This window comes from Taudactylus pleione, unplaced genomic scaffold (genome assembly GCF_031769625.1).
Source record: "Taudactylus pleione unplaced genomic scaffold, aTauple2 ptg000468l, whole genome shotgun sequence".
Lineage (NCBI taxonomy): Eukaryota > Metazoa > Chordata > Amphibia > Anura > Myobatrachidae > Taudactylus > Taudactylus pleione.
In genome coordinates this window covers 240,367-267,399 of record NW_028284870.1, presented here as the reverse complement: position 1 = coordinate 267,399, position 27,033 = coordinate 240,367, and the positions used below count along the sequence as shown (strand labels likewise).

At 44.3% G+C, this 27,033-nt stretch overlaps 1 protein-coding gene across 1 annotated transcript in view; it reads right to left on the bottom strand.

Moving 5' to 3' along the window:
• Window positions 1–22,779, bottom strand: part of PXDN (peroxidasin) — a 147,933-nt gene extending 125,154 nt beyond the window's left edge. Inside the window, exon 1 of the mRNA XM_088448851.1 lies at window positions 22,480–22,779. Coding sequence (XP_088304977.1) covers window positions 22,480–22,652 — 173 coding nt within the window. The 5' untranslated portion in view covers window positions 22,653–22,779. The remainder of the gene's footprint in view (window positions 1–22,479) is intronic.
• Window positions 22,780–27,033: the final 4,254 nt, after the last annotated feature.

The window sequence follows — 27,033 nt, the reverse complement described above, 5'->3', positions numbered from 1 at the left end:
TTTGTCCTTATACCACTCTTATTGTGTACTATTAATTTTCTTTTTTTATCTGCCTGAAATAAGTCTCCTTAAAAAAAACATCAGCACAAATATATAAGCCCTGTAGGACGCATCATTATGACTGAAGGCTTTTCCCAGTGCATACAAGAAGGAACTTTCATCATTTGTAACTGAGACTATAGCTCTGGAATATTTGAATGAAGATTTGTTTTCACAGCTGGCAGTGTTACCAGTAGACTGATGGGGTATGGAATGTTTTCTCCAGAACCAGCCTTGCATATGAGTTGCAGTGAATGTGGAGATTGCCTCAGCAGAGTGACATCACCCGAAAATATGATAACCTAAATAAACACTATTCACTCAGTAACTTAAGATACTCGGAGATACCACTAGACGTATTCGCAACAATTACAACTCCAGAAACGAAAAGCTGATCTTTCAGAGGACAGATTTGTTTTTAGAAGACTAAAAAAAAAAAAAAAAAAAAACTGGGCAAAGCAGAGAGTACAAAGAAGGAGGTACGGAATTTAGGAGTAAAAAGAAAAACAAGAGGGATGGGTCATTCCACGGAAACTCACATATCAAGTGACATAGCAAGTATATGCATGGCTATCAACAGCAAAAGGAATTTATGTGAAATTTTGGGGGAGATTCAATTCAGCGGGTGTTGAATAGCAGCGCGAGGGAGCTCCCGGGGCTATTCAATTCACCACAATGTTTACGGCGACCAGAAGCAGTTAAGTTGGAGAATGCCAGTTCACACTTAACCTGGGTGTTTAGTGGCGAGAACAGGCATTCTCTGACTAAAGTGCCGGCCACGACGCTGTTAGCGCCGCGCTAAGCCAGAAAGCAGCTAGGGTGTGAGAAGAAATCATTAGTCGGGCTAAACAGCGCGCTGAATTGAATAGCTTCGGGAGCTCCCTCCCTGCGCTTTTCATTTCCCGCTGAATTGAATCGCCCCCTTTCAGTCTGAGGGATCTATTTACTAAGCAGTGTTAGGAGACAGAGTGAAAAGTGATAAGGTGCCAGCCAATCAGCTCTTAACTGCCATCTCACAGGCTGTGTTTGAAAAATGACAGTTGAGAGCGGATTGGCTGGCACCTTATCACTTTTCACTCTGTCTCCTAACACTGCTTAGTAAATAGACCCCCGAGTCTGTAAATGGAACAGGTCGTGCTTTAAAAAAACTATATATAGAAATTGCTAATTGCTTGCTATGCGAGTTTTGTAATGGGAGTTACCATGGAATGACCCGGATGATTTACTAAAGAGCGGTCATTCTAAAACACATGGTTCTGGCAGTTTGTAAATGCTGCCATTCCCAAAAGTCAAAACTGCACATCGAACCGCATTAAATCAAAGTGCCAGAACTGAAACCACAATCCTGAATTTTGCAATGCGCCTTACAGCCAGAATAAAAAGCAGACACCCGTGGTTATTATAGTCGAGTGCAAGTCGCAGGCCCTTATAACAAGTCATCTATATAAAGGTCTAGAGATCTTTCTGCTATGGAGGGATTTTGAAAATGGCAGTGGTTAGGGAGTGGACTGCTGCTCTTGGCTTCTCTGCTCTGGAGGAGGAAGAGGATTAGCGTCAGAAGGAGGAGGTGGAGCAGCAGCATATGGAGGGAAAGGTAAGGATCAAGAGGAACTTGGAGAAGCAGAAGCAGCATGTGCCTACAGGTTCTGCAGGAGCTTCCACTTCATGGGAAGACTGGTCCCTAAAATCCCTAATAGCAGGAGATGATTCAAATCTTTAGACTCAATAGAAAGAATCTTTATGAGCAGTGAGGGATGATTTGGAGCCTTTAAATGCAACTTCCAAGCACTGTCTAGTCTACAGAATTGATTAGGTACTATACAATACAGTATATACAATTACTATACTATACAGGCTCATTGCAATGTGTGCTCACAAGTGTTAGGCAGTACACAGATGACATTTTCAAAACACTTTACTCAAGTGTAGTAAAAATCTGATCTCTTAAATATATTGGATTCCCTAACCAGGAGGTCCCCCTAATGTCTCCTGTAATACAGGAGCTCATTCAGAGGTGGTCACAGAAGAGCCAGCAGCCGCACATCTATTGGCGGGTCGCTTATCCTGACTTTATGCAAATGACTCTAAAGTCCTTCACTTGTGTACATCCATGCGTCCAAATGTGCAAGGACTAAGACACCTACGTTCTGCGTCCATACATGCAGCAATACCGATTGGTGAGTGTTTAGACGCACCATTGGTCACACCATCAAAACTTTCACCAGCCGTATAGCAGGTGCAGTTTATCCATCTGAATATGGGCTCCTATGTAAGCGGTGGAGATTCTGTAAATGCAACCTTTTTCACCAAAACGTACATGACACGCCCACAGGATGGGCCATCTCTGTGTGTTTGCTAAGACCCCTCCCTGTCACCCACTACATTTTCAATGCACTTCTGCATACGGCAGTGCATCTACCTCTGAATCATTCCTAGATTGCACACACGGTTATGAGGCCACCTAACCACAGAGAACGGAGATATACACTGATCAGACAACATTACAACCATGTACCTACTATTGTGTAGGTTCTCCTCGTGTCACCAAAACAGCTCTTATCTGTCAAAGCATGGACTCCACAAGACCTCTGGAGATGCAGCAGATCTTTTAAGTCCTGTAACCTTCGAGGTGGGGCCTCCATGGCTCGGACTAGTTTTTCCCAGCACATCACATAGATGTTCAATTTGATTTAGATCTGGGGAATTTGTCAACACCTTGAACTCTTTGTAATGTTCCTCAAACCATTCCTGAACAAGTTTTGCGGTGTCACAGGGCGCATTATCCTGCTGAAAGTGGCCACTGCCATCAGGAAATGCCATTGCCATGAAACAAGTGTACTTGGGCTGCAACAATGTTTAGGTAGGTGATAAGTGTCAAAGTAACACCCACATGGTATGCAGTCAGGATACCGGCAGGCGCTATCCTGCCCGCCGATATACTGACATGGGACTAAAGATAGCCGTCGAATTCCCGACGCCTATCATTAGTCCCACTACAAAATTCCGACACCTGGCATATCGAACGAAGATAAGCTGGGAGTCTTAAGCTGGCCACACATCTAACGATTATCTGTCCAACCAGCCAACTAGTTGAGTGGTTGGAATGAAAATCTGGTAAGGAATACAATCAGCAATTTGCTCCCAAATGCTGGAAAATGGACCAAAACTGTTGTTTGAACAAATAGTTTAGATCAAACATTTAACAAACTTGTCTAAACGACCATTTTCATCTGTTTTCTGGCATTTAGGAGCAAATTGCTGATCATCATTTACTCCCATCCGTTACCAGATTTTCATTCCAACCAATCAACATGTTGGCTGGTTGGATGTAAGTTGGTCTAGTGTGTGGCCAGCTTTAGCGTCTAGCCTTGCAGAGGAGGGGTGGGGAGGGTTAGGTTTAGGGGGTGGGGAAAGGGGGTGTAGGCATTAATGGGGGGAGGCACCACTAGAGGAGGGTTAAGGGAGGGTTAGGGTACTTACCAGCCTCAGTCAGGAATAGGTCTGTTGGTGTTACGCTGTCGGTATTTGATTCGCTGGCATTAAATACAGATTCCCACCTACATGAGTGCCAATACCCAAGGTTTCCCAGCAGAACATTCCCCAGCGAATAACACTGCTACTGCCAGCTTCCCTTCTTCCCATAATGCATCCTTGTGCCATTTGTTCCCCCAGGTAAACTACGCACAAGCACTTGGCTGTCGACATGATGTAAAAGAATACTTAACTTATCAGGCCAGACCACCTTCTTCCATTGCTCCATGTTCCAGTTCTGACACTGACGTGTCCATCGTAGGCACTTTCGGCAATGGACAGGGTTCAGTATGGGCACACTGACTGGCCTGCGGCTACGCAGCAAACTGAAATGCACTGTGTGTTCTGACACCCATCATCCAGCATCAATTTGTCCTACAGTAGCTCTTCTGTCGGATCAGACTAGACGGACGAACCTTCACTCCCCACACACACATCAATGTTCATTGGGCGCCCAAGACTGTGCAGCTCTCAATGTGCAGTTAATCTGTGAGGCAAACATGCACAAGTCTGTACATGATGAATACCCGAGGGATGGCTACTGGGTATGTAAAAACAATTCTTACCTTCTATATATATATATATATATATATATATATATATATATTTGTTTTAATGGTTCACATGTGGTACCTGCAATATGTTTATTCCATCCAATATGCATTGTGTCTCTCCCATCAGGTGAATCAGGGTATTGCGCCTCCCATGGCAAATTACAGCTCTCTTCAATCCACACACTTCTGTCCAGCACAAATGTAATGAGACACAGATTTGCAGTAGGTCTGTGATAGATTAAACCTTTGGACTTTTCAAGATCAGGTGCCATGATAAATTTGGTGGTGTGCTTCTGTGTGCCCCTGCAAGGTGACTTATATAACTGTGGCTTGCGGTCTACTGCAAAAGCTAGCTTTACTGCAACATAAACCTATACATATGCCAGCAAGCAGTCAGGAAGCATGGGGACTGTAACTAGAGGGGATGTAGATAAAAACAGAGGGGAGGCAGCTTGGGCAAAATATCATTTTTGCATCCTAATCTGGTTATTACCAGTGCTGTAACAAATCACACAAAGGATAATAAATAAAAAAAAATCTTCAGGGTATAATGTTAGTAATGAACACAAATCTCATCATGTGAGAGGCAAATAATGGGGCTAGACTCTAGCCGCTATCAAGGATAATGTGGAAGGTATTTGTACAGATGTGTCCGCACACATCTAGCCACAATACGTCACTCAGCGCGACTTGCCTGGTGCGAGAGTCGCCAGGCCCCGTGCTACTCTGCTATCGTCGGGCATCTTTTTTTTGCCGAAAATGCAACTAAGTCGCAATGCAATTTGACTAGCAGACTGTGCTGATTAATTTGATATGAGAGACTTGTTAAGCTGTGCGCACCCGAGACTGTATATGAACCACATCGTAACTAGGAATTAAAGTTGCGGCTGGCGCCTCAGTCACATCACATTACAACTTAGATGCATTCTCAGCAACATTAAAAAAAGGACGTAAAAGAGACGACAGGCGCTGGCAGCATCTCACAGGACCTGGCGCGCCGAGAGGGGCTTTTTGGCGTGATTGCAGCAAAGATGTAGATGTTCTGATGTCAATATTAACAATGACAATACTTGCATTACTTTCAATGGAAAGGTGACAATCTTTTCCTGAATGATGAAGGCTATTAGGCCTAATAAAGCGTTGGGTAGGGGGATCCCGGCGTTCGGAATGCCGGCAGTTAGAATACAGACAGTGGCAATCCGACAGTCAGAATCTCGACATACTGTATGTACGCAAGTATACCAACCATCCCCCTTACCCACCCGCTGCGGCCTGTCCCTAACCCGCCCCCCCCCTCCCCGTAGCCTATCCCTAACCCTCCCCCCCCAGTCTAAACCGCCCCCTAGTGCCTAATACTAATCTTTGGGATGCCGGCGGTTGGGATTCTGGATCCGGGATTCTTACTGCTGTCAAGATTACTGCGTCGGTATTCTGAGTGCCAGCATCTCGACTGCCAGGATGGTGACTACTACCCCTAATAATAGAACTGATTATTGTTCTGGGGACTTGTATTAGGGGTATACATATGCTTAGAATGATCCATCATTGCACTTACTACAACAGTCAAACCCATGGGGGGGCTGCAGCTGACTTATTTACCTCACCGTACGGTATATAGGTTTCTTAAGTTATCAGGTGAAATGCTGATCCATCAGCACAATCCCCCAGCCCAACAACCACATCATTCAGCCAGTGTCACCAAGTTGGAATAGCTGTAGGCCCTGGGACTATGACACCAGCTGCCAGATGGTGACTTACATGATAGAATATACATTTATATTAGAGGTTTATCAAGTCACCTGGTTGCTCATGTCCTGCTGCTTGTGTTATGCAGCTATGTGTTTATAACCATGTCCTTGTCCTGCATTGTTTTGTATTACTATTAACTGTTTTTCTTGTGTGTTCATTTATGTACTGTGTAAGGCGCTGCGGAACCTTTGTGGCGCCATATAAAGGATAATAATAATAATAAGTCTGTACAAAGACAAAATCAGTCCTTTGTACAGAGGTTTTACATCTACGATTGATATGAAAAGCCCTCCCTCTCCTTCCTGTAACCGAATATTATGTCAGCAGTACCACTAGGCAGGCAGCCAGATTTACGTCCTTCCAATCAGGAGACCGCTCTCATTTCTAGACATGCGTGGAATTTACTGGGAACAAAATCATCAAAAGAAGCATAAAAGAAAAATGCAATCTCTATCCGCGAGAGTGGTTCTTTACCGTAATAGACTTGAAAACGTGGAATGTCCTACCACAGTAACTGGCATTGGCATAGACACTAGGTATATTTTATTTTAAAAAAAAGCGTGGACATTTCCCTAACAAAACAATCCACAGAACTACTGGCACTAGTAATATAATGTACTATGTTGATCAAGGGAATTGTCAGAATGCCAGCATGGGGTCAGGAAATTGGACTACGCTTTATAGGTTTTTTTATGTCTTCCCCTGGATCAGCTGGGGATTTTCAGGATGAAAGGTTGAACCTGATGGACGTGTATCTTTTTCAACCTAACCAAAAAAAATAATAATAATGCATTTTCTTTTCTTGTGTAGATGTACTCCAATGGGATAATAAAGTCTTTTAACATATTGCAGAGGAATTTGGGCTTCAAACCATTTTCTGTAGAGATGTACAACAGACATGCTCTGCGATGCCAAAATATTCAATTCCCAGACTTTACTATCCAGCCTGTTGCATGCAATCTACCAGCGGGGGGAAAAAAAAATAAAAGTAACCCAATTTTCATAAGGAGACCCTCTTACAGACCATAGGCTCTATTTATGGTCATGGGGCTTCTCTGAGCAATAAAAGTGTACATACTGCCAATATTTATCATAATTCACCCTCCTCATGGTGTCCTAATCCTCAGCAGTCTACTATTGCCAATCGTTGCCAACCTAGTGGTTGCGTATGCGCACTGTTCCCCATTGCCAACCATAGCCAAGATGGCACTACCAAGTGATGAAAATCAAAGTTTGATAAATAGAGCTTATCTGCCGCCCCCCAAAAAAATATTGCAACATAAGACCGAAGAAATCTCAGATTTCCAGAGTTAGCCCTCTTCTTAAATGTGGAGAAATGTTGACAGAGCTTTTTGCTGGCATTTACGACAGAAAAATGACTCCTCACCACTTAATAAAAAGATCCCCATGTGTTCAATAACAAAACTGCGTTCCCTTAATGGACGATGAAAGCCAAGCTCTCTTTGGCCAATGTCCTTTTCCAAAGGGATTAACACAGTTATCCATTTTACATTCGGTTTCAGTACAGAACTACCAAACAATCTCAAAAATTATTTATCCCAAAAAATATTTAAGCTGTAGCTCTTCAATAACAATGCCCTAAATTATGTCTGTTCTGGGAACAAATTCTCACCTTTTAACCAACACGACCCCCAAATCTATTGAAATGTTTTGTATTTTAGGAACTCTCCTACATTACAGCACCCCTCACCTAACTCTCACATCAGTTCTAATGGACGGGGCCCCCTGAACCATCCTGTCTCACAGCTGTCCCCATTCATACACTGTCTGTTCTTTGTGCCATCTCTAACTGTACGATTTGCATATACTCTTTACTGTACGATTATATTTGTCAAATATTTTACACATTTACACCCTGTCTTAATGCACAACTGTTCTCACAGGAGTTGTACATTTAGGTCTTATTTATACAGCAGGTGACTGAACTTGATAGTAAAAATTAGCAATTCAAGCGCTCATACTGCAAATGTTTTCATAATGCAACAAGACATTGACACCCAATCAGCCGGTACAGAATTAAAAATCGAAACCAAAGAATTGTACGTAGAAATATGGTATATAGACACCTATTGACTGTGTATTTACCTATAATGTGGTTTGTTGTCCAGCATAAAATACAGCTGTGTCCTATTACATCTCTGCTGCAGTCGTGCTAAAAGCCCCTCTTGGGGCGCCAGGTCCCGTGACACTCTGCTAACACCGGGTGTCTTTTTTTGACAAAAAAGCGTCAAAGTTGCAATGTGATGGGACAAGGATGCACCAGACTGTGCTGTATACCTGAGTGCCACTGAGTCTCTGAATCCGTTGTGGTTCATATATTCATTTCCCACTAGTTGATAGAATGCATATATGTTTATATAGGTCAAGAAAATGTGCACTATCAACTACAGATCTGTCCTCATACACCTAGTCGCGAGACGCCTGGCGAGAGTCACAACGCAACTGCGCCAGGAGCAATGGCAAACGCAGGATTTCTAGAGGGGGGTTTCCAAATGCTCGATTTTAGAGTGAGTGTGGCCAGTCCATGAAGAGGGTATAATTAGCAGTTAACCAGCTTTAATATGCGTCATACAAAATATATTGTGTGTCATAATTCCAGCATATACAGGATCAGCGATCACAGTATGCCATTAGGTGCGGCAGTAGGTCCATCCTGCCTGAGCTGAATGTATTTTATTTTAGATGTGGGCTCCATTCCAAGAACATGCAGCACTAGTAAAATTCTATTATATTACCATTTCTATTGTGGTAATGGTGTGGGCTGGGGAGGGGGGTTTCCAGGCAGACGGAAACCCCCCCTGCGTGTGCCTATGAGGAGACGGCACTGATTCATTTGATATGTGACACTGGTACATCTGCGTGCGACCTAATCTAAATCTGTGCAATGGAACTTGGCGTGAAAAAAAGTTGCGGCTGCTGCATCGTTGCACTTCATATACAGATACAGGCTCGTTCGCCCAGAGTGTCGCGTATCAAATTAATCAGCAAAGTCTCCTGAAGTGTTTTTGTTGCATCGTGTTGCTACTAAGAAACATTTGAGTGAAAAAGATGATTGGCGCAAGGAGAGCATAACACGTGACCTGGCGCACCAAGATGGGCTGTTTAGCGTGACTGCAGCAATAGTACATGAGGACACATCTGTAGCTGGAGTAGAATGAGAGACCACTTAGCCATTACGTACACTGAATCTCATTCTATAAAAACGGCTTCTTTGTGCAACCTGTTTAACAAATGTAATCTCTCAGCAACTGCTAATTACATATCTATATTTTTTTTGTTTTTTCTTTAGGGGAAGGGGGTCTTTATTCGGGATAAAAATCGATTTTACATTTTCGTTGCAGAATACTCTGACAAAAACATCCTTCTAGCATGGAAGAGAAACGTGAAACATTCTTGGAAAATGTGACCAGCAGACATTCCGCCGGACAGCTGGCAATTCCATTTCCACGGCTTCTTGCAGGGTCTTCACACAGTAAGGTTTTCCTGCCCCTTGTTCTGTGCATAGTTGTCACTAAACAAGTCAGTGATAAAAGCTGGAGGCATTTCTTACCATACCCATAAGACAATCGCTCTCACAATGGGTTCATACATGTCCAATGTTTGTAGGCAACGTGCCCAAGTGGCCAAGCACATGCCATTCAACAATATGGCAGCACAATCTCACATGTAGAGTCAACACTGCGTTAGGTCAGCATCACACAGGTTGTAATGTATACAAAGAAGCTGACTGAGACAGTTAAAAACATGTGAATGTAAAAATTGGCCGAAATGTGCTTCTGTTGGGACCAAGAAGAACTCATAGGGGGCAATTTAATTGTTTTGGGTGGAGCTATAATAAATGGGCAGCAAATGTAGCAATTGAATCCACAGACTTTTCGAACATTTCTGCTTGTCTCCTCAGGAGGGGGCGAGCAGAAATGACGGCGCCAGCGGCTGTTCGTGCCCGAACGGCGAAATAATAGAAATAATCCATTGATTGCCCGATCCGGACAGCCGGCGGCACTATCAATTGGATCACCGCCATCGATACATATGCTTTTGATACACAGATGTTTAGCTGTCCAATCTGTTGAAACAATGTGTTTAGCAGGCACGGAAGTACTTTGGGGTAACGTGGAGTACCAGACGCTCACTATAAAACCTTACCAGCACTGTATATCAATTTTAAAATTTATGGATGGCTGACAGGACTGCCGAACTAAATTTATAGTCAGATGGTTGTCTGCCACATGTAAGGCCACTTGTCAGACAGACACAAAGAGGCATATCCATTTAGCCGCAAGATTTTTGCGGCAAAAACGACAGCAGCTATTTCTTCATTAACCCAGGTATGCGCGCTCCTAATTCCCACGCTATCCAATTTTTAAAAAACTGGTTGTGCCAATTTGCACAAAAAACTCACGGGCAGAACCCTCACCGGAGGCTGGAATGGTCGATAGTGAGTGGCCATAGTGAGGCGAGGTGGGTGACCTACACATGTTGCCCGTCGACAGTTTGAACCATGTCACCATTCGAATGTTGACATTGTGGATGTCGACTCGGTTCTGTCTGGAAAACTTTTATTCATTAGGCTTCATAGACATGTCACATTTGCTAAGAGATGCAAATAATCAGCAAAACCACAGATCGATAGGAAATGGAGAACACGTAAGGAGGATGAATTCATTTCAACTAAATCCAGGTGTCCTAAAGACAGAAAACGTAAATTCCAGATGTGCAGCATTGGGACAGACCCAGCACAAAGACATCTTGTTATAGGCAAGTAGACAAAACCATTCGGCTAGGATGTGGATTAAAATGTAATGCTGCCTCTGCTTACTCATACCCGATAACCCGCACGTATGACTAGTCAAGATTGTTTATGTGACCAACAGCTGTTTCAGCTTTTGAAAAACACCAGATGACGGAAGAATGAACAACAAAAAGCCCTATTTGATTTTACAATAAGCTTTAAAGTAGATGAAGGAAGGGACAGATTTCCCCAGGCGAGGGGTAAAAAAAAAAAATATGAATGTGCTGAGAATGCAATTTGCAATTATCCTTTATACATTTATTATACAGCAACATCCTCTACAGGCCTGTATACAGTAATGAAACAAAGATTGAAGAAGCAGGAACATAAGGCGAGGAGGTCCTGCTCACATATAAAGGCAATCATATAAAGGTGAGGAGGTCCTGTTCACATATAAAGGCAATCATATAAAGGCGAGGAGGTCCTGCTCACATATAAAGGCAATCATACAAAGGTGAGGAGGTCCTGCTCACATATAAAGGCAATCATACAAAGGAGAGGAGGTCCTGCTCACATATAAAGGCAATCATACAAAGGAGAGGAGGTCCTGCTCACATATAAAGGCAATCATACAAAGGTGAGGAGGTCCTGCTCACATATAAAGGCAATCATACAAAGTTGAGGAGGTCCTGCTCACATATAAAGGCAATCATACAAAGTTGAGGAGGTCCTGCTCACATATAAAGGCAATCATACAAAGTTGAGGAGGTCCTGCTCACATATAAAGGCAATCATACAAAGTTGAGGAGGTCCTGCTCACATATAAAGGCAATCACACAAAGGTGAGGAGGTCCTGCTCACATATAAAGGCGAGGAGGTCATGCTCAAATATAAAAGCAATCATACAAAGGTGAGGAGGTCCTGCTCACATATAAAGGCAATCATATAAAGGCGAGGAGGTCCTGCTCACATATAAAGGCAATCATATAAAGGCGAGGAGGTCCTGCTCACATATAAAGGCAATCATATAAAGGCGAGGAGGTCCTGCTCACATATAAAGGCAATCATATAAAGGCGAGGAGGTCCTGCTCACATATAAAGGCAATCATATAAAGGCGAGGAGGTCCTGCTCACATATAAAGACAATCATACAAAGGTGAGGAGGTCCTGCTCACATATAAGGCAATCATACAAAGTTGAGGAGGTCCTGCTCACATATAAAGGCAATAATATAAAGGAGAGGTCCTGCTCACATATAAAGGCAATCATACAAAGACGAGGAGGTTCTGCTCACATATAAAGGCAATCATATAAAGGCAAGGAGGTCCTGCTCACATATAAAGGCAATCATATAAAGGCAAGGAGGTCCTGCTCACATATAAAGGCACTCATATAAAGGCGAGGAGGTCCTGCTCACATATAAAGGCAATCATACACAGGCAATCATACAAAGGCGAGGAGGTCCTGCTCACATATAAAGGCAATCATACAAAGGTGAGGAGGTCCTGCTCACATAGGCAATCAAATATCCAGTGGTGGGCTGTGCCAGGGGGCAGGGTGCCATGTGCCCCCCGGGCCACTGTGCCATGCGGGCCGCGGGCAGTCTGTGTCTGTGTGACATAGCTGCACAGCACGTGTAGCGAGATCGGACAGAGTTCGGTCAGCGCTACACAGTTAGGTAAAGCACTACTGGGGACACTACAAGGTGGATCACTACCGGGGCACAACAAGGGGGGGCTACTACTGGGGGCACTACAAGGGGGAGAGCACTACTGGGGGCACTACAAGGGGGATTACTACTGGAGGCACTACAAGGGGGGGCTACTACTGGGGCATTACAAAAGGGGGACTACTACTGGGGGCACTGCAAGGAGGAGAGCACTACTGGGGGCACTGCAAAGGGGAGGGGACTACTACTGGGGGCACTACAAGGGGGGGGCTACTACTGGGGGCACTGCATAGGGGGTACAACTACTGGGGGCACTATATAAGGGGCTTACTACTGGGGGCACAAGGGGCACTGCACAGGGGGACCACTACTGGGGACACTGTTTAAGGGGCACTGCATAGGAGGGATCACTACTGGTGGCCTGTATAAGGGGGTCCTCTCCTGGGGCACAGGGGGCACTGTATATGGGCACCACTACAGGGGGCTGCCCCATATCTTTATTTTTACTTTACATTAATTCCATATGGACCCGCCTCCTCCCTGGAACATTGAGGGGGGGGGGCGCCTAAGCACGCACATGCTCCGGGCACCCTGGCTACACGCTACTCCTCTGCCAGGGCCACCTGCATGCATTTGCCCCCCAGGCTAAAAGTTGCCAGCCAGCCCCTGTAAATATCTGTATCCTTGACCATTGAATGTAGAGATTACACCTAAACAGAGTAAAAAAAAAAAGAGATCAAGGGGTAAATTTACTGAAGTGAGTTTTTAGAAGTGGAGATGTTGCCCATAGTAACCAATCAGGTTCTAGCTATTATCCTCAAAAGGTGCTATTTAAATGTTAAATAGAATCTGATTGGTTGCTATGGGCAACATCTCCAATTCTAAAAACTCTCACTTCAGTAAATTTACCCCCCAAGAGAGAGCATCTAAAAGTTCATTCCAATAAGCATATTACATTTGAGCGTGTTACACATACCACATGTGAAAAGCTACTACAATATCAGTATTCTCCATCATAAATGCATTTGTAAGCAGCAAAAAAAATACACTGCTTCTCAAACAGAGGTGTGCCACCAGCCTAAAGAAAGGGGGAGGGGGGGGACACAAAGATCTAAAAAACAACAGAAGCAGTGATGTGTGGTCATGAAATGAACTAAAAATCTGAAGTGAAGTTGGGATGAAAACAGTAATTTATGTGATGATTTACCCTAGAATGACTCATAAAGCACCTAAGTGACACATTTAAGGTCGGGACACACTGAAAGATGAAGGACTTTGGCAACTTCCAAGAGACCAACAAGACAATAAAGATTTATAATAGGCCAAGGCTCATTCATTAGACATCAAAGCTAGCTTAAGTTACTTATTTTGTAAGTTCCTGTTCTAAAATGTTCATCTTAAGCAGTCAAAAGTACCATACACTGTTTTCTTTTGAGTACAGAATTAAAGAGCACCTGATGTCTACATATCGTGGAGGCAGCCATATTCATGAAGCACTAGTCTCGAGAGGCTAGATGGCCTCCATTTTTGTGTAGGTCACAGGTGCACAAACATACAACAATAACAGAGAACAACAATAAACTGCAAAAGACCCTAAAATACAGGTTGAGTCTCCCATATCCAAATATTCTGAGATACCGAATTTTTTTGGCATGACTGAGATAGTGAAACCTTTGATTGTTAATGGTTCAATGTACAGAAACTTTGTCTAAGGCACAAATGATTGAAAATAATGTATAAAATGACCTACAGGCTGTGTGTATAAGGTATATATGAAACATAAATGAATTTCATTTCTGTACACAAACTGTGTTTGAGTCACAAAATTATTGAAAATAGTGTATACAATTACTTGCAGGCTGTGTGTATAAGGTGTATATAACACAAATGCATTCTGTGTGTATATTTGGATCCCATTTCCAAAATATTTAATTATCAATTGCAAATATTCCAATATAGGGAATATTCCGTTATCCAAAATATCCCTTGTCCCAAGCATTTTGGATATGGGAGACTCAACCTGTAGAATAGACAGATGATATGCATATTTTTCATGGTTCTCAAAGATTCAAAAGAATTATACAAGTAATCCATACTTGGCAACTCTCCCTGATTGTCAGGGAGACTCCCTGAAATAGATCCCTGACTCCCTGAAGAGTCTAGCAATCTCCCTGATTGCGCCTTACCCACATTATGTAGATGATATACTGTATATACTTAATATCAGAAATATATACATTCAAATGGTATAATCAGTTCTATTTCCCTGCATTGGTTGTAAGGCACAATGACGTTTATCTTGGCCACTTCTATGGAACCCCTTGTAAAACACAACACATGAGCAAGCTCTGACACGTATCAGTGTGTTTTCATCAACAAGTAGATCTTACTAATGCCGGGCATACATTGCCAGATAAATGCCTGTCAGCCCGCACATATCGCGGGCATACAATGTGAGATGTCTCACAGTGTACTGGCCCCGACTGCTGCGCTCCGCCCCCGAGGGAGGAGACATTTCCCGGTTCCTTCCATGGGAAGCAACAGGGGAAATGTCTGTCTGCCGGCTGCGCTTACACTGCTCAATGCGGCCGACATTTTACCTTGTGGATATCGCATGCTGACCGATCTGGTATGACCGATCGATATTTAACCCTTGGTTGGCCACACACACACTACAATTATCTGGCTGATCCACGGATATTGGGCGAATTGGCCCGATATTTGTAGAGTGTATGCCCAGCATAACTGCTTTGGTGCTCGTTTACATCTGGATGCAAGTAAATTGTATGACACGCCCCTCCGATGTAGGACACGCCCACTTTACCGCCGCGCTCATAGGTGTTGCTTTCACAATCTACCTGAAATGCTTTTTCAAACGTAGGCAAGTATGCCATGAGCCAGCATTAAAAGATATCTGTATATTGGTAGAATTCTAGCCGAGTCTTCAGCACACCTTTCATCATGGATGGGTTATGAAAACACTTAACCTGGAATTACAAGTCATTGGCTATTCAATATAACCCCCATCACACAACAACTAGCAATAAGTTGGGGCACTTACATGTACCTGACCACCACTGCAACTGCTCAGACAAGAGACACCTGGGTTCCCCATTGTACACCAGAAGTATACTAGTTAGTGTAAGAAAAAAAAATGTAAAGAAAATGACAGTTTAGTAACTGGACATCTTAGTATTTCCCTGATTAGTGCTTTGCAGCAGCAGGCAGAGGTGATGCACTGTCACAGGAGTCCCTTGTGATGGCATTCAATGTTGTATCCAAATTAATATAAAAATACAAACCTCCAGGACAAAGTAAAGATAACACATGACTACCATATCCCCGGTCGTGAAATCTATTATATACTACAGCCTGCGGTTACTTAGAAATGTTTTTCTTCCATATCCTGAGGCCAAGATGAACTCTTCCATAAGGAAATGGTGTGTTATGAGTTGCAGTTAATTAAACAATGCTAGTAGTCTTAAAGAAGACTGGGAACACAATCTGCCAGCTGTACTTACCGGAGAATGTTATGAAATGAACAGAACACCCTATAAAACAGTACAACATGATGTATGTGTACAAACCCTACATAAAAATGCAGCAAGATGCCGAGAACTAGAGGCGCCTCTGTTGGTTTGTACTAAGAGGGACATAACTTCTGTACTACTCTGGAGCTACGCTCGGTGATGAGAAGGAACCAGTGGTCTCCTGAGATGTGCATCATATTTCACGAAGGCTCCCAAATCATCTACACATTCCACAAAGGAAAAAGTACAGTGTGGTCTGACCATAAGCAGGGGGGGGGGGGGGGGGAGAGTGTGTGTGTGTGTGTGTGTGTGTGTGCGCGCGTGCGCGCGTGCATGTGTGTGTGCGCGTGCGTGTGTGTGTGTGTTATGAATAAATTTCAATAAATTAATAAATCTGTGCTGTGGCACAAAAGTCTGCTCCATCTTTATTTGCATCCTAGGTATCAATTGCCTCCGCACAACAGGCTGCTTTCTATTTACAAGTCCTACTAATGTGAAACATCTGCGTAGAGATTCATTTATTTTCAAAATGTATTTTTCAAGCAGACAACATCGGTTAGAGGAGAGTTCACAATTCACTAATATAGACCATGAAAATGTATTTAACCTCATTTAGGAGGGAGATGTATTCAGCCTTGTAGAGATAGGAGCTGATTGGTCGCTTTGGGCAAGCTCTAACTGTCAGCTATCTAGCACACTTTTTGAAATGACTAACGCTGGGTATACACTACGCGATAAATTCAGCAGATCTGATAAATGTACCGATCCAACAGCAATTATTGAATAGGTGTGCGCCCATACACGATGACCAAATTGTAGCTCAGTGTGTACACTTTCTTCAGATGTTTTTCACAAGATTGGTAGGTCGGGAATGAGACAGCGTGTGCAGCACAACAGATCCCACCCTCCTGATCGGACAGTTGCAGGAGCGCTTGAAGTCGTTTATCGGCTAATGCTCCTGCATACACACTATCCATTATCTGCCGGATAACTGGATAGTGTGTACCCGGCTTTAGAAAACTACTCCATCTTATCTCTATCCAAGTGGTCTATTTACCAAGTCTTGGGTGGAGATAAAGTGACCAAAGGATAAAGTACCAGCCAACCAGCTCCTAACTGCCATGTCACAGGCTGTGTTTGAAAAATGACTGTTAGGAGCCGATTGGTTGGGACTTTATCTTTCTTCACTTTAACACTTTCCAAGGGTTGATACATCTCCCCTTTAATAAAAAACGGAACTTACTGTACAATTTATAAAAATATATGAACTTAAGTATAATTTATTATACAATACATAAGAAATATCTGAAAACTACTACAGCTGTAAACTTAGAGCAGATATTCGCTGCTTGGTAACTCATGGTGATCAGAATGCTCAGGTTGAGTCCATATTTCTCACAGTTGTGCTCTCCATTCTGACTAATATATACCATATCTAGTGATTCCGATAGCCCAAGGGTAGGGTGCTGGAGAACGGGTAGGGCATCCTATGCGCGCACGACGTGGCGCATGCTCCCGAAAAAGTGTCGTGATCAACAGGAGAGGGGTGTGTTCTCATGGCACACCCCCAATTAGTGTCACTTACAGAGGTGCTGGGCTTCCCCCAAGCCGTGCGCATCTATTCACACGGCGACGATGGGTAAGCACAACTTTTTCCACCTGCGGGACACTGCGGCCCATGGTGGGTACTGCTCAGGTCAGGCTGCTTTAGCAGGGCGCCGCCAAAAGGACAGGGTGCATTTTGCCATTTGCAAGATGTGGATCCAGCAGCAAATTACTGTACTACATTGTGCAAGTACAAAAGATTATTACAGACTGTGTAGGACAAGTAACAGGGTTAGGGCAAGTGGCTGCTGCTAATAGGAGCTTGTCGTGGTGAATCCAGCATGCAGGGGTGGGGGGAGTCAGTTCGGCACTTGACAATCTTCTGATCAAAGTAATGCCGCGTATCCACTAGTAGATACCGGCACGAGGGTACGATTATAACATCGTAATCGTACCGTCGATTCCCTAGGGGTGCAGTGCCTACACTGAACGATTGATCGTTCAGTGTAGGCACCATCAATCATCCCCGAACATGGTGAATCTGTCGTTATCAGCAGATTGACCAGCATGTTCGGGCGATGATTGATGTCGGAAACGACCAGCGGGAGCGCACATTGCTGGTCGTTTCCGACATTTACATCCCCGATGTGTGCCCGATTACTGAACGATTGCACAATTATGATGCCATAATCGTGCAATCGCTCTGTCTAATGGGGTAGTGGATACCCGGTCTAAGAGTCGCCGAAGGAGGATTTGGAGAAACTGGAGCGGGGCACTGGTTACATGGATAACAAAACTGGAAAACAAGAGGGAAGAGGGCCCTGCCCCTTAGGGCTTACACACTAAGGACAACGGGTGGACAGTTAGAGGGTGAATTGAGGAGGATACATATCGGAAGGATAGAGGAGATGAATGGTGAGTTATGAGGACACTGGAAAGCTTTCACAAAATGTAGTGTCACTACGATGCTAGTAAAGCTGGAGAGACTGGTAGAAAGTCAGATTGGCCAAGGGAGTAAGGGCCTGATTCAGAGTCGCTCGTAAGCGGCCGCTCGTTCGCTCCGAGCAATGTTCGCACATCTGCGCATGCGTATGGGTCGTAATGCAGCATAAAGTAAAGTGATCACTGATACGATCACTTTGCACATTGCAGGGAAGGGCTCCTATTGGAGTTCATGTCCCTGGATGTGATTTTTAAAACATATGGGCAGTACAGAGGGCCTGATTCAGAGCCGCTCGTAAGCGGCCGCTCGTCCACTCCGAGCGATGTTCGCACATCTGCGCATGCGTATGGGTCGTAATGCGCATGCGCCAACCAGTCAGTGCGGCCGGAAATCATGTGTTCGCAAAACAGCGAGTGCCTGCTAATTTGAGTGACAGGATGAGGCGTTTGTGGGTGGTAACAGGGGAAGGTGCTTGAAAACGGGGAGTGGAGATCCGAACGCAGGCATGCCAAACAGTCAAAAAGGGTATTTAATGGGAGTGCATAATTAACAAAGCAGCGTCATCGGCCACGTCACTTGGTTGTCTCTTAGCCTGAACTGCTCGCATGATTGCGGTAGGAAAATGCTACCACAAGAATAGCGAGCAGTTCATACGCCTTTCGATGTACTCGATTAATCAAATAAATAGCGGAGATGACGTATGATGCGAGTGGCCAAGGGGCGTCTTTACCAAATTGCGAGCGCATGTTTCATTCGCTCGCTCAGACATAGAGGCGTCAACAGACCGCAAAGAGCGAGCACTCAATTTAAATAGCCAGCCCCTTTTTCTGAACGAGCGTCCGCAAATAGCGTCCAGCTCTGAATCAGGCCCTAAGTTCCAGGGGAAGTGGGCACATCAGGGAAAAGCTCAGAGGCCAGTGTGATAGGAAGTGACATAGGGGGGAGAGGAGGTGGGGGTCGGAGGAGGAGCGGAGAGGGCAGGGGGCAGTGTGGACTGAGAGGAGTCTGGAGATGTAGGCAGGGAGAGGGGAGGAGTGGTGAATATGTGACGGGAAGAGTTTCAACTGCATTCTGCAGGCGACAGGGAGCCAGTGAAACGGGTAGCAAAGGGAGGAGGCGGCAGATGCCGTGGGCGCAATTCAATTGTTTTGGCCCCTCCTCAAGCTTGACGGAGCTATTAAATTGTTGCTCCTGTCGGGTGCAAACAGCTGCTGGTGGTGAGCTGAAACGTGCGAAAAGTGGGCTCCCAAACAGCACTCTTCGCGATTGCGCCCAGCACTTTGGTCGGGTGTAGCCGCTTTAAGCAGCTAAACCGGACCTCTTTGGGAGCGATCGATGCGAAGATCGGCATCAACTGAAATTCGCCCCGCAATCTCCCGTCACGGAAGATCGGGCGTGCTAAAACAACTGAATTGCGCCCTGTATGTCGAAAGAAAATTAATTGAGCCGCAGAGTTAAAAGTAGACTAAATGGGGAAAGACATTCATTTGGGGTTTTTTTCTTAGAAGTATAAAAGGAAGAAGCAACATTGGGTACTAGGTGGGAAAACAATTCCTGGCACAGTGCAATCACTTACATAAAGACTTTAGTTACAGTTCTCAATATCAGTCAAACAAATGTCACTGACTCTGTAATGTGAAAGATGTACAACACCCTGAAAGTCACCACGAGTCCACAACACTCACTGCTGTACCCCCAATAGGTTATGTCTGGGAGATTTTCATCTAAGAGAACATGTGAAATAATTACTCATCTCGTCAATTAGACTAATTCACTTGTACATTATTAGGAAGGGCATATGTTAGTGGTAAATGAAGAACTCTCATCCAGAGAATGGAACTGATCTCAGTAATAACACTATGAGAAGGTAAGTACACCATAAATTCAATGGTTTTTTTTATTCCCTCAATGTATTTTATAATAATTTTTTTTGCATCTAAGAAAAGTCCAGAAACACATGTGTAATATATTTGGACGATCTGTGTACCCAGCGACGGTATGATATATCGGGCGGTCCCGTACAGACTGCACGATCACTGGTGTACAACCACCCGAAATATCGCTCCCCTGCCGCATCCAGAAGTATGGTGTCTGGCCGCCGGATCTTGAGATCCGGTGGCCGACACAGGCAGATCTGAAGATGCAATGAACGACGCACAGGAGTACACACTAGTGCATACACACTGGACAACTGAGACGATTTGGCGTTCCGACTCGTCTCAAAACGAAAAATCATCCAATATATCATCTAGTGTGTACCCAGCTTAACACAATAAATATACAGTGGCTCCAGCAAATGTTAGATAACAAGAACAAATGATTAATAGTTAAAGCATACCTGCCACATTCAGACAGTGGAGACATTTTTTGGAACCAGTATTCATTATAATGCCATCAAATCACTAGAAACCAGATAAATCATTGAGGCAGAAACCAGATGGCGGCACTTTAGATCAGATTTGTGCCCTATCTCCCACATGTTTTGTGCATGCAGTGGTAGGTTACAAGGTAGTACCGAAGGGTCATAACACCAAGAATTGAGTTGTTTTGAAGACCTACCATCATTGCGGTTTCCCTCTACGTTCTACCTCTGATAACCTTCTTACTGACGGCTGTATCTGCTGCCACAACTTCTCTGAACATGGGAAACAAGGGTCCTGGCTCTGTACCCAACAGCAATCATGATGCCAAAGAGTAATGCTGGGCACACAATCATTCCGAGCTGGCAGAGATACACAAGAGTACCAGTCCAGCCTCCTCTATAACAGGAGATTCAGCCAATACATAGAAATGATGAATAACGGTCATAGTTGCCAGCGCGCGGACTCAGCAGACATTTGTACAATGGTGGGTATAATATTTATGGTTACCATTTCTCCTGCTGTGCAGTAGATACACATTCTCCCTACCAACAGTTACAATTTCTATTTCACTACCTTATGTATCAATAGTACCCTCCCCCCACACACACACATTGCTTAGATGGTAATCGTATCTGGTCATGGCCATCTTTAGAATTTTGTTTCACACTTTGTTTGCTATTTATTTGTATTATGATTCCCTTAAAATTATTTAAGCCAGGAGATGAACCAGGCAAGGCGAAATTTATTTTACTGGATCCTAATCAAGGTGGTCACAAATCCCTTGTGCATGTCACAGTGATGCAATTGAATTTATAGGCCACTAAATATTAAACCATTCTACAACATAGCTGATCCCAGGACATGTACAGTAGGTTACACTTTAGTCAGCATTACAGAGTGCATGAGGTCAGAATGTCAGCAGACGATGTTAGGGTTACTTGCAGAGTGCATTGGAAATCGCATTGTCTGCACTCTTAGATGACCTAACATACCACACCCAGAAAGTCACATATTATAACCATCATCGCCTGAGTTCCTGTGGATACTACAGGTTATAGTCTGGAGCGTACACTATACCTGTTGTCAATCCCTGCAGGATGGTAATCCAGGGCTAATACAGACATGCTGAAAGAGTACTAATAATATATTTAAAGCTATTTCAAATTAATTTAGAAATATTCAACTTTATAAAAGTAGAAAGCATTCCAGAAACAGGATTTGTGCTTGTTCTGTATAAAAGCATACCATGAACCCAATATATTTCTGACTTTTCTAGATCACTTACAGCTACTTGTCAGACATGAAATAACTGCACCCCTCTTATGTATCATACAATGAAAAAGACTGTCCCATACTTTTTTGTAGTGACTTATTAAGTGCTCAGCCTCATTGAGAAACATTTAGGAGGCTGAAAAGTTACAAATTAATGAAACTTCTGAGCACTCAGCAAGTTTAACTTACACAGCGCCCCCCCTGCTCCAGACAGAGACCCCCCCTTCCTGCTGCAAGCAGAGCCCCCTACCCCACTTCCAGCAGAGTCCGATACATTACACAAAGAGTATTAAAGTTTATATGTGATGCAATGAAACGCAATGACGGGATAATTGCAAATCCTAGAAGCAAAGCATTTACAAGGTACAAGCTGAGAAGATTGTTAGGCATTAACTCTTCCCTGTCACCCCTCCCCCACTTTATTTAAGTATCTATCCCCCCCCCCCCACCCCTTCCCCCGAATTTAGATCACTTTGTGCATAATGTACATTGTAGCAGTACAATAGACTTCCAGATGAATTAGCCACTTACAGAATAGTAGTCTGGGGGGACACAGTGGGTATGTTCTCCAGCATCAGATGCATGCATCTCACCGTGGTGCGGAAGCAGAGGCAGCGGCTGGGGCAGGAGCTGCTCTGTTGGGGGAGTGCAAGGAAGAGCCCCGCTAGGAAGAAGCCCCACATGCTGAGTCTGCAGAGCTCCATGCTGGCTGGGGGGGCACACTATGGGGGAAGGACATATATAAAGGAGAGGGGAAAGGAGGATGCAGGGAGGCAGCGGCTGCACGTCCTCCCCTCGCCCACACAGGCTCCGGTCTGCACTCTGCAGGGATTTCAGGAGCCTCTGATTTTTGGGGCTGTTACAGAGGATGTGACGCTCTGCGCCCTATACACATGAACACATGCGCCATCTTGTGGATATGTGCTACAAGTGCAGCTAGGGCATTCCTCAGCCCTGGCGGCAGCAGTGTTGGCATGCTCAGTCAGTGTGGTATAGGGTTTCTGTCTCGCAGGCAGCTTGCTAAGTAAACGGTTTCGTCTTAAAGTGCACTTATAGATTGTCATTTTCAGGAAGACCTTACTACTGAAGAGGTGAATGTAAACATGTCATACATACAGGATGTATGTATGTATGTATCTCCTGAATATCTGCTGCGGAGTGTGCAATGGGGTATCTATAATGTGCAATGGGGTATCTATAATGCAGTGCACACGGACCCCTGGGTCCAGAGGGGCCCATGCCACACATCCTGCTTCCTTATATAGTTATACTTGCCTCCCCACAGTCTCCAGAGTACTGCACTGCGGAGCAACAAAATTCAAAGGGAAAATTGGTGGCGGCCATTTTCCTGGTGACTTGTGCAGTAGAGATGCCCCCGGGAATAACGAATGGCCGCCATTTTCCAGAGACCTGCGCATGCATAGTAGATTCTGGCATAAAGTCAGAATCCACTTTGTAGGGATGGACATCGATGGTTGATGTTTGCCGACCATTGATATTTTTCTTATGATGGTAGTGTTTTTACCAATCGATGGCAGCATTCCGATATTTTCCGCCATCAAATGGTAATGATTCGATGGTGTTGTGATGGGGTTTTTTTATGCTGGGAGTTGCACTGTTCCTGCCTGCAGCTCTCAGCATCGAGCATCTTGCCCCGCCCCCGATCCCACCTCGTCCCACCCCCAATTTCGTCCCCTGCCAGCCCTGAAATAAGGTTATGGCGCATGTGCATGAAGGATTTTTTGCACATGCGAACATCAAATGAATAGTTTTTTAAATTAATACTTTTGATACGATGGTTACTTACCATCGTATCGAAAGTTTTAATGGTGGAAGTCCAGCCATCATTTGATGGTGGGCTTCCAATGTCCATCCCTACCACTGTGCTGCCAGGGAGGAGGAGGCCCACACAAAGGCTGCACATGGGCCCTCAATGCCCCTGGAGGTGTGGTATAAAAGGTTGACAGTATAAAGATCGACATTCTGAGGGTTGACACCACAATGTTGACTAGTTCTGAATGTCAACAGTAAAAAGGTCGACATTGTCATTAGGTCGACCATCATTCTTTAGACATGTATTTAAGTTGACAAAGTCAAAAGGCCGACAATTAACTTGTCAACAGTAAAATGACGGCAGATGATTTCTTTTTGTTATTTTAGCCTAACCTAAGCCTAAAAATCATGAAAACCCATATATTAACATGTTAAATTTTGACCTTTTGAATGTGTCGAGCATTCCCACCATGGCCCTAACTGTGCGGAGTTTGTATATTCTCCCTGTGCTTGCGTGGGTTTCCTCCGGGTGCTCCGGTTTCCTCCCACACTCCAAAAATATACTGGTAGGTCAATTGGTTCCCAACACAAATTAACCCTAGTGTGTATGTGGTAGGTAATATAGATTCTTAGCTCCACTGGGGCAGGGACTGATGTGAGTGACCAAATATTTTCTGTAAAGCGCTGCAGAATATGTGTGTGCTATATAAATAACTGGTAATAATAATAATAATTTAACCCTGTTGACCTAAATACATGTCTACAGAATGATGATCGACCTATTGACCAAGTTGACCTTTTTACCATCGGCATTCAGAATGTGTAGACCTTCTGAATGTCTACATTTTTCTTGTTGTCAACCAATCGACCGGTATCCCTGCTGCAGTTTCCCTGTTTCCAATTGCTATAGCAGCCCCTATAGGTTACTACGGGGGCTGCTACATTGTGAGATTTACCAAGCTAGGCCCCGTTAGCCACTGTAGCCTATTGGCTACATATCACATAATTTTCTGGAAAAGGGATCAGAGGTCTCGCAGCATAAAGTAAAGTGATCACTGATACGATCACTTTGCACATTGCAGGGAAGGGCTCCTATTGGAGTTCATGTCCCTGGATGTTATTTTTAAAACATATGGGCAGTACAGAGGGCCTGACTCAGAGCCACTCGTAAGCGGCCGCTCATCCACTCCGAGCTATGTTTGCACATCTGTGCATGCGTATGGGTCGTAATGCGCATGCGCCAACCAGTCAGTGCGATCGGAAATCGTGTGCTCGCAAAATAGCGGGTGCCTGCTAATTTGAGTGACAGAATGAGGCGTTTGGGGGTGGTAACAGCGGAAGGTGCTTGAAAACGGGTAGTGGAGATCCGAACGCAGGCGTGCCAAACGGTCAAAACGGGCGTTTTAAGGGTGTGCATAACAAAGCAGCGTCATCGGCCACGTCACTTGGTTGTCTTTTAGCCTGAACTGCTCACATGATTGCGGTAGGAAAATGCTACCACAAGAATAGCGAGCAGTTCATATGCCTTTCGATGTACTCGATTAATCAAATAAATAGCGGAGATGAAGTATGATGCGAACGGCCAAGGGGTGTCTGTACAAAATAGCGAGCGCATGTTTTGGACGCTCGCTCAGACATAGAGGCGTCAACAGACCGCAAAGAGCGAGCGCTCAATTTAAATAGCCAGCCCCTTTTTCTGAACAAGCGAGCGCAAATAGCATCCGACTCTGAATGAGGTCCAGAATTTCTTATTGCCACGAATAGCTGCAATAAGAAATTCTAATTATCAGGTCTAAAACCCAATATTGCAGGTCTGTGATTTTTTCGCTTCTCAGGCGCATTTCCACCAGTCTATAAACATATGTTGTTGTCTTTCACATTTACTAAAGAAGACAATAAAATTATACAGCATGTGAGTTTTCTCCTCACGCAGGACAGGTCTGTTCCAGGACTTTATCTATCTATCTATCTCATATCTATCTATCTACTACAGGGGGCATTACTACTGGGGGCATTACTCAGAGGACATTACTATTGGGGCATTGCTCAGGGGGCACTACAACCGGGGGCACTAGTATTGGGGCATTACTTAGGTGGCATTACAATTGGGGGCACTACTAATAGTGGCACTACTATTGGGAGCACTATTACAGGTGGATTACTAATGGGGGCTTTGCATAATGGGCACCACTCCTGGATGCACTGCACAAGGGGCACTACTACTGTGGGAACTGCATAAGGGGCACTACCACTACTGGGGCACTGCATAAGGGACACCACTACTGAGGCACTGCATAAGGGACACCACTACTGAGGGCACTGCATAAGGAACACTACAACTACTGTGGGGCACTGCATAAGGGGCACCACTACAGTGAGCATTGCATAGGGGGCACCCCTACAGTGGGCATTATGTGTAAAGGGCACTACTGCTGTGGGCATTGTATAAGGGGCACTATTACTGTGGGCATTGTGTATAAGGGGCACAAATGTGGGCATTGTGTAATAAGGGCACTGCTGTGTGTCATACATGAATAAGGAACACTACTATGTGGTGTAATGTGAATCAAGATTGTGCTACTGTGTGGCGTAATTTGAATTGGAAATACTATTGTGTGACCACGCCCATTTCTTTTGAGATCACATCCCTTTATTCAGGGCACACCTGTGGTGCGTGCTATCCTTTATTGAAAAAGCATTGAGGGGGGTATGGTGAGTTCCACCACTTCTATAGGACCACTTTAAGCACTGGGCTATACACAGGCCAATTCTTTAATTATTAATCCTATTAAGTTTTATTGTATCTGCATTAATATTGATCAGTCTATATTAACATACCTCCCAACATGACCCTCTCCAGGAGGGACACAATGCTCTGGTCCTGGACTTCCCTGGTAAGAGCTGGGGCTGCAGCACAGTTCAAAACTCAAATAGGGGAGTCACACCAACTATCATTTCACACACTGCCAAACATCACTGGCTGGGACTCACTGGCAGTTGGTGTGACTCCCCTATTTGAATTTTGGACTGTACTGCAGCCCCGCCTCTGGAGCCGCCACCAATCATAAATTACCAGGGAAGTCCAGGACCAGAGCATTGTGTCCCTCCTGGAGAGGGTCATGTTGGGAGGTATGCATTAATAAGATGTTATTTCATATTAAGTGACTTCATCCGTCAATCATATACATGGGATTGTTCTTCTAGTTCATTCTGTTGAATTAGGTAACTGCAATTGATACAAAAGTATCTTATTTGTTTTGACACACTGTGACTCTTTACTCTGATACAATGTATTCAATTATTCCCTGACAC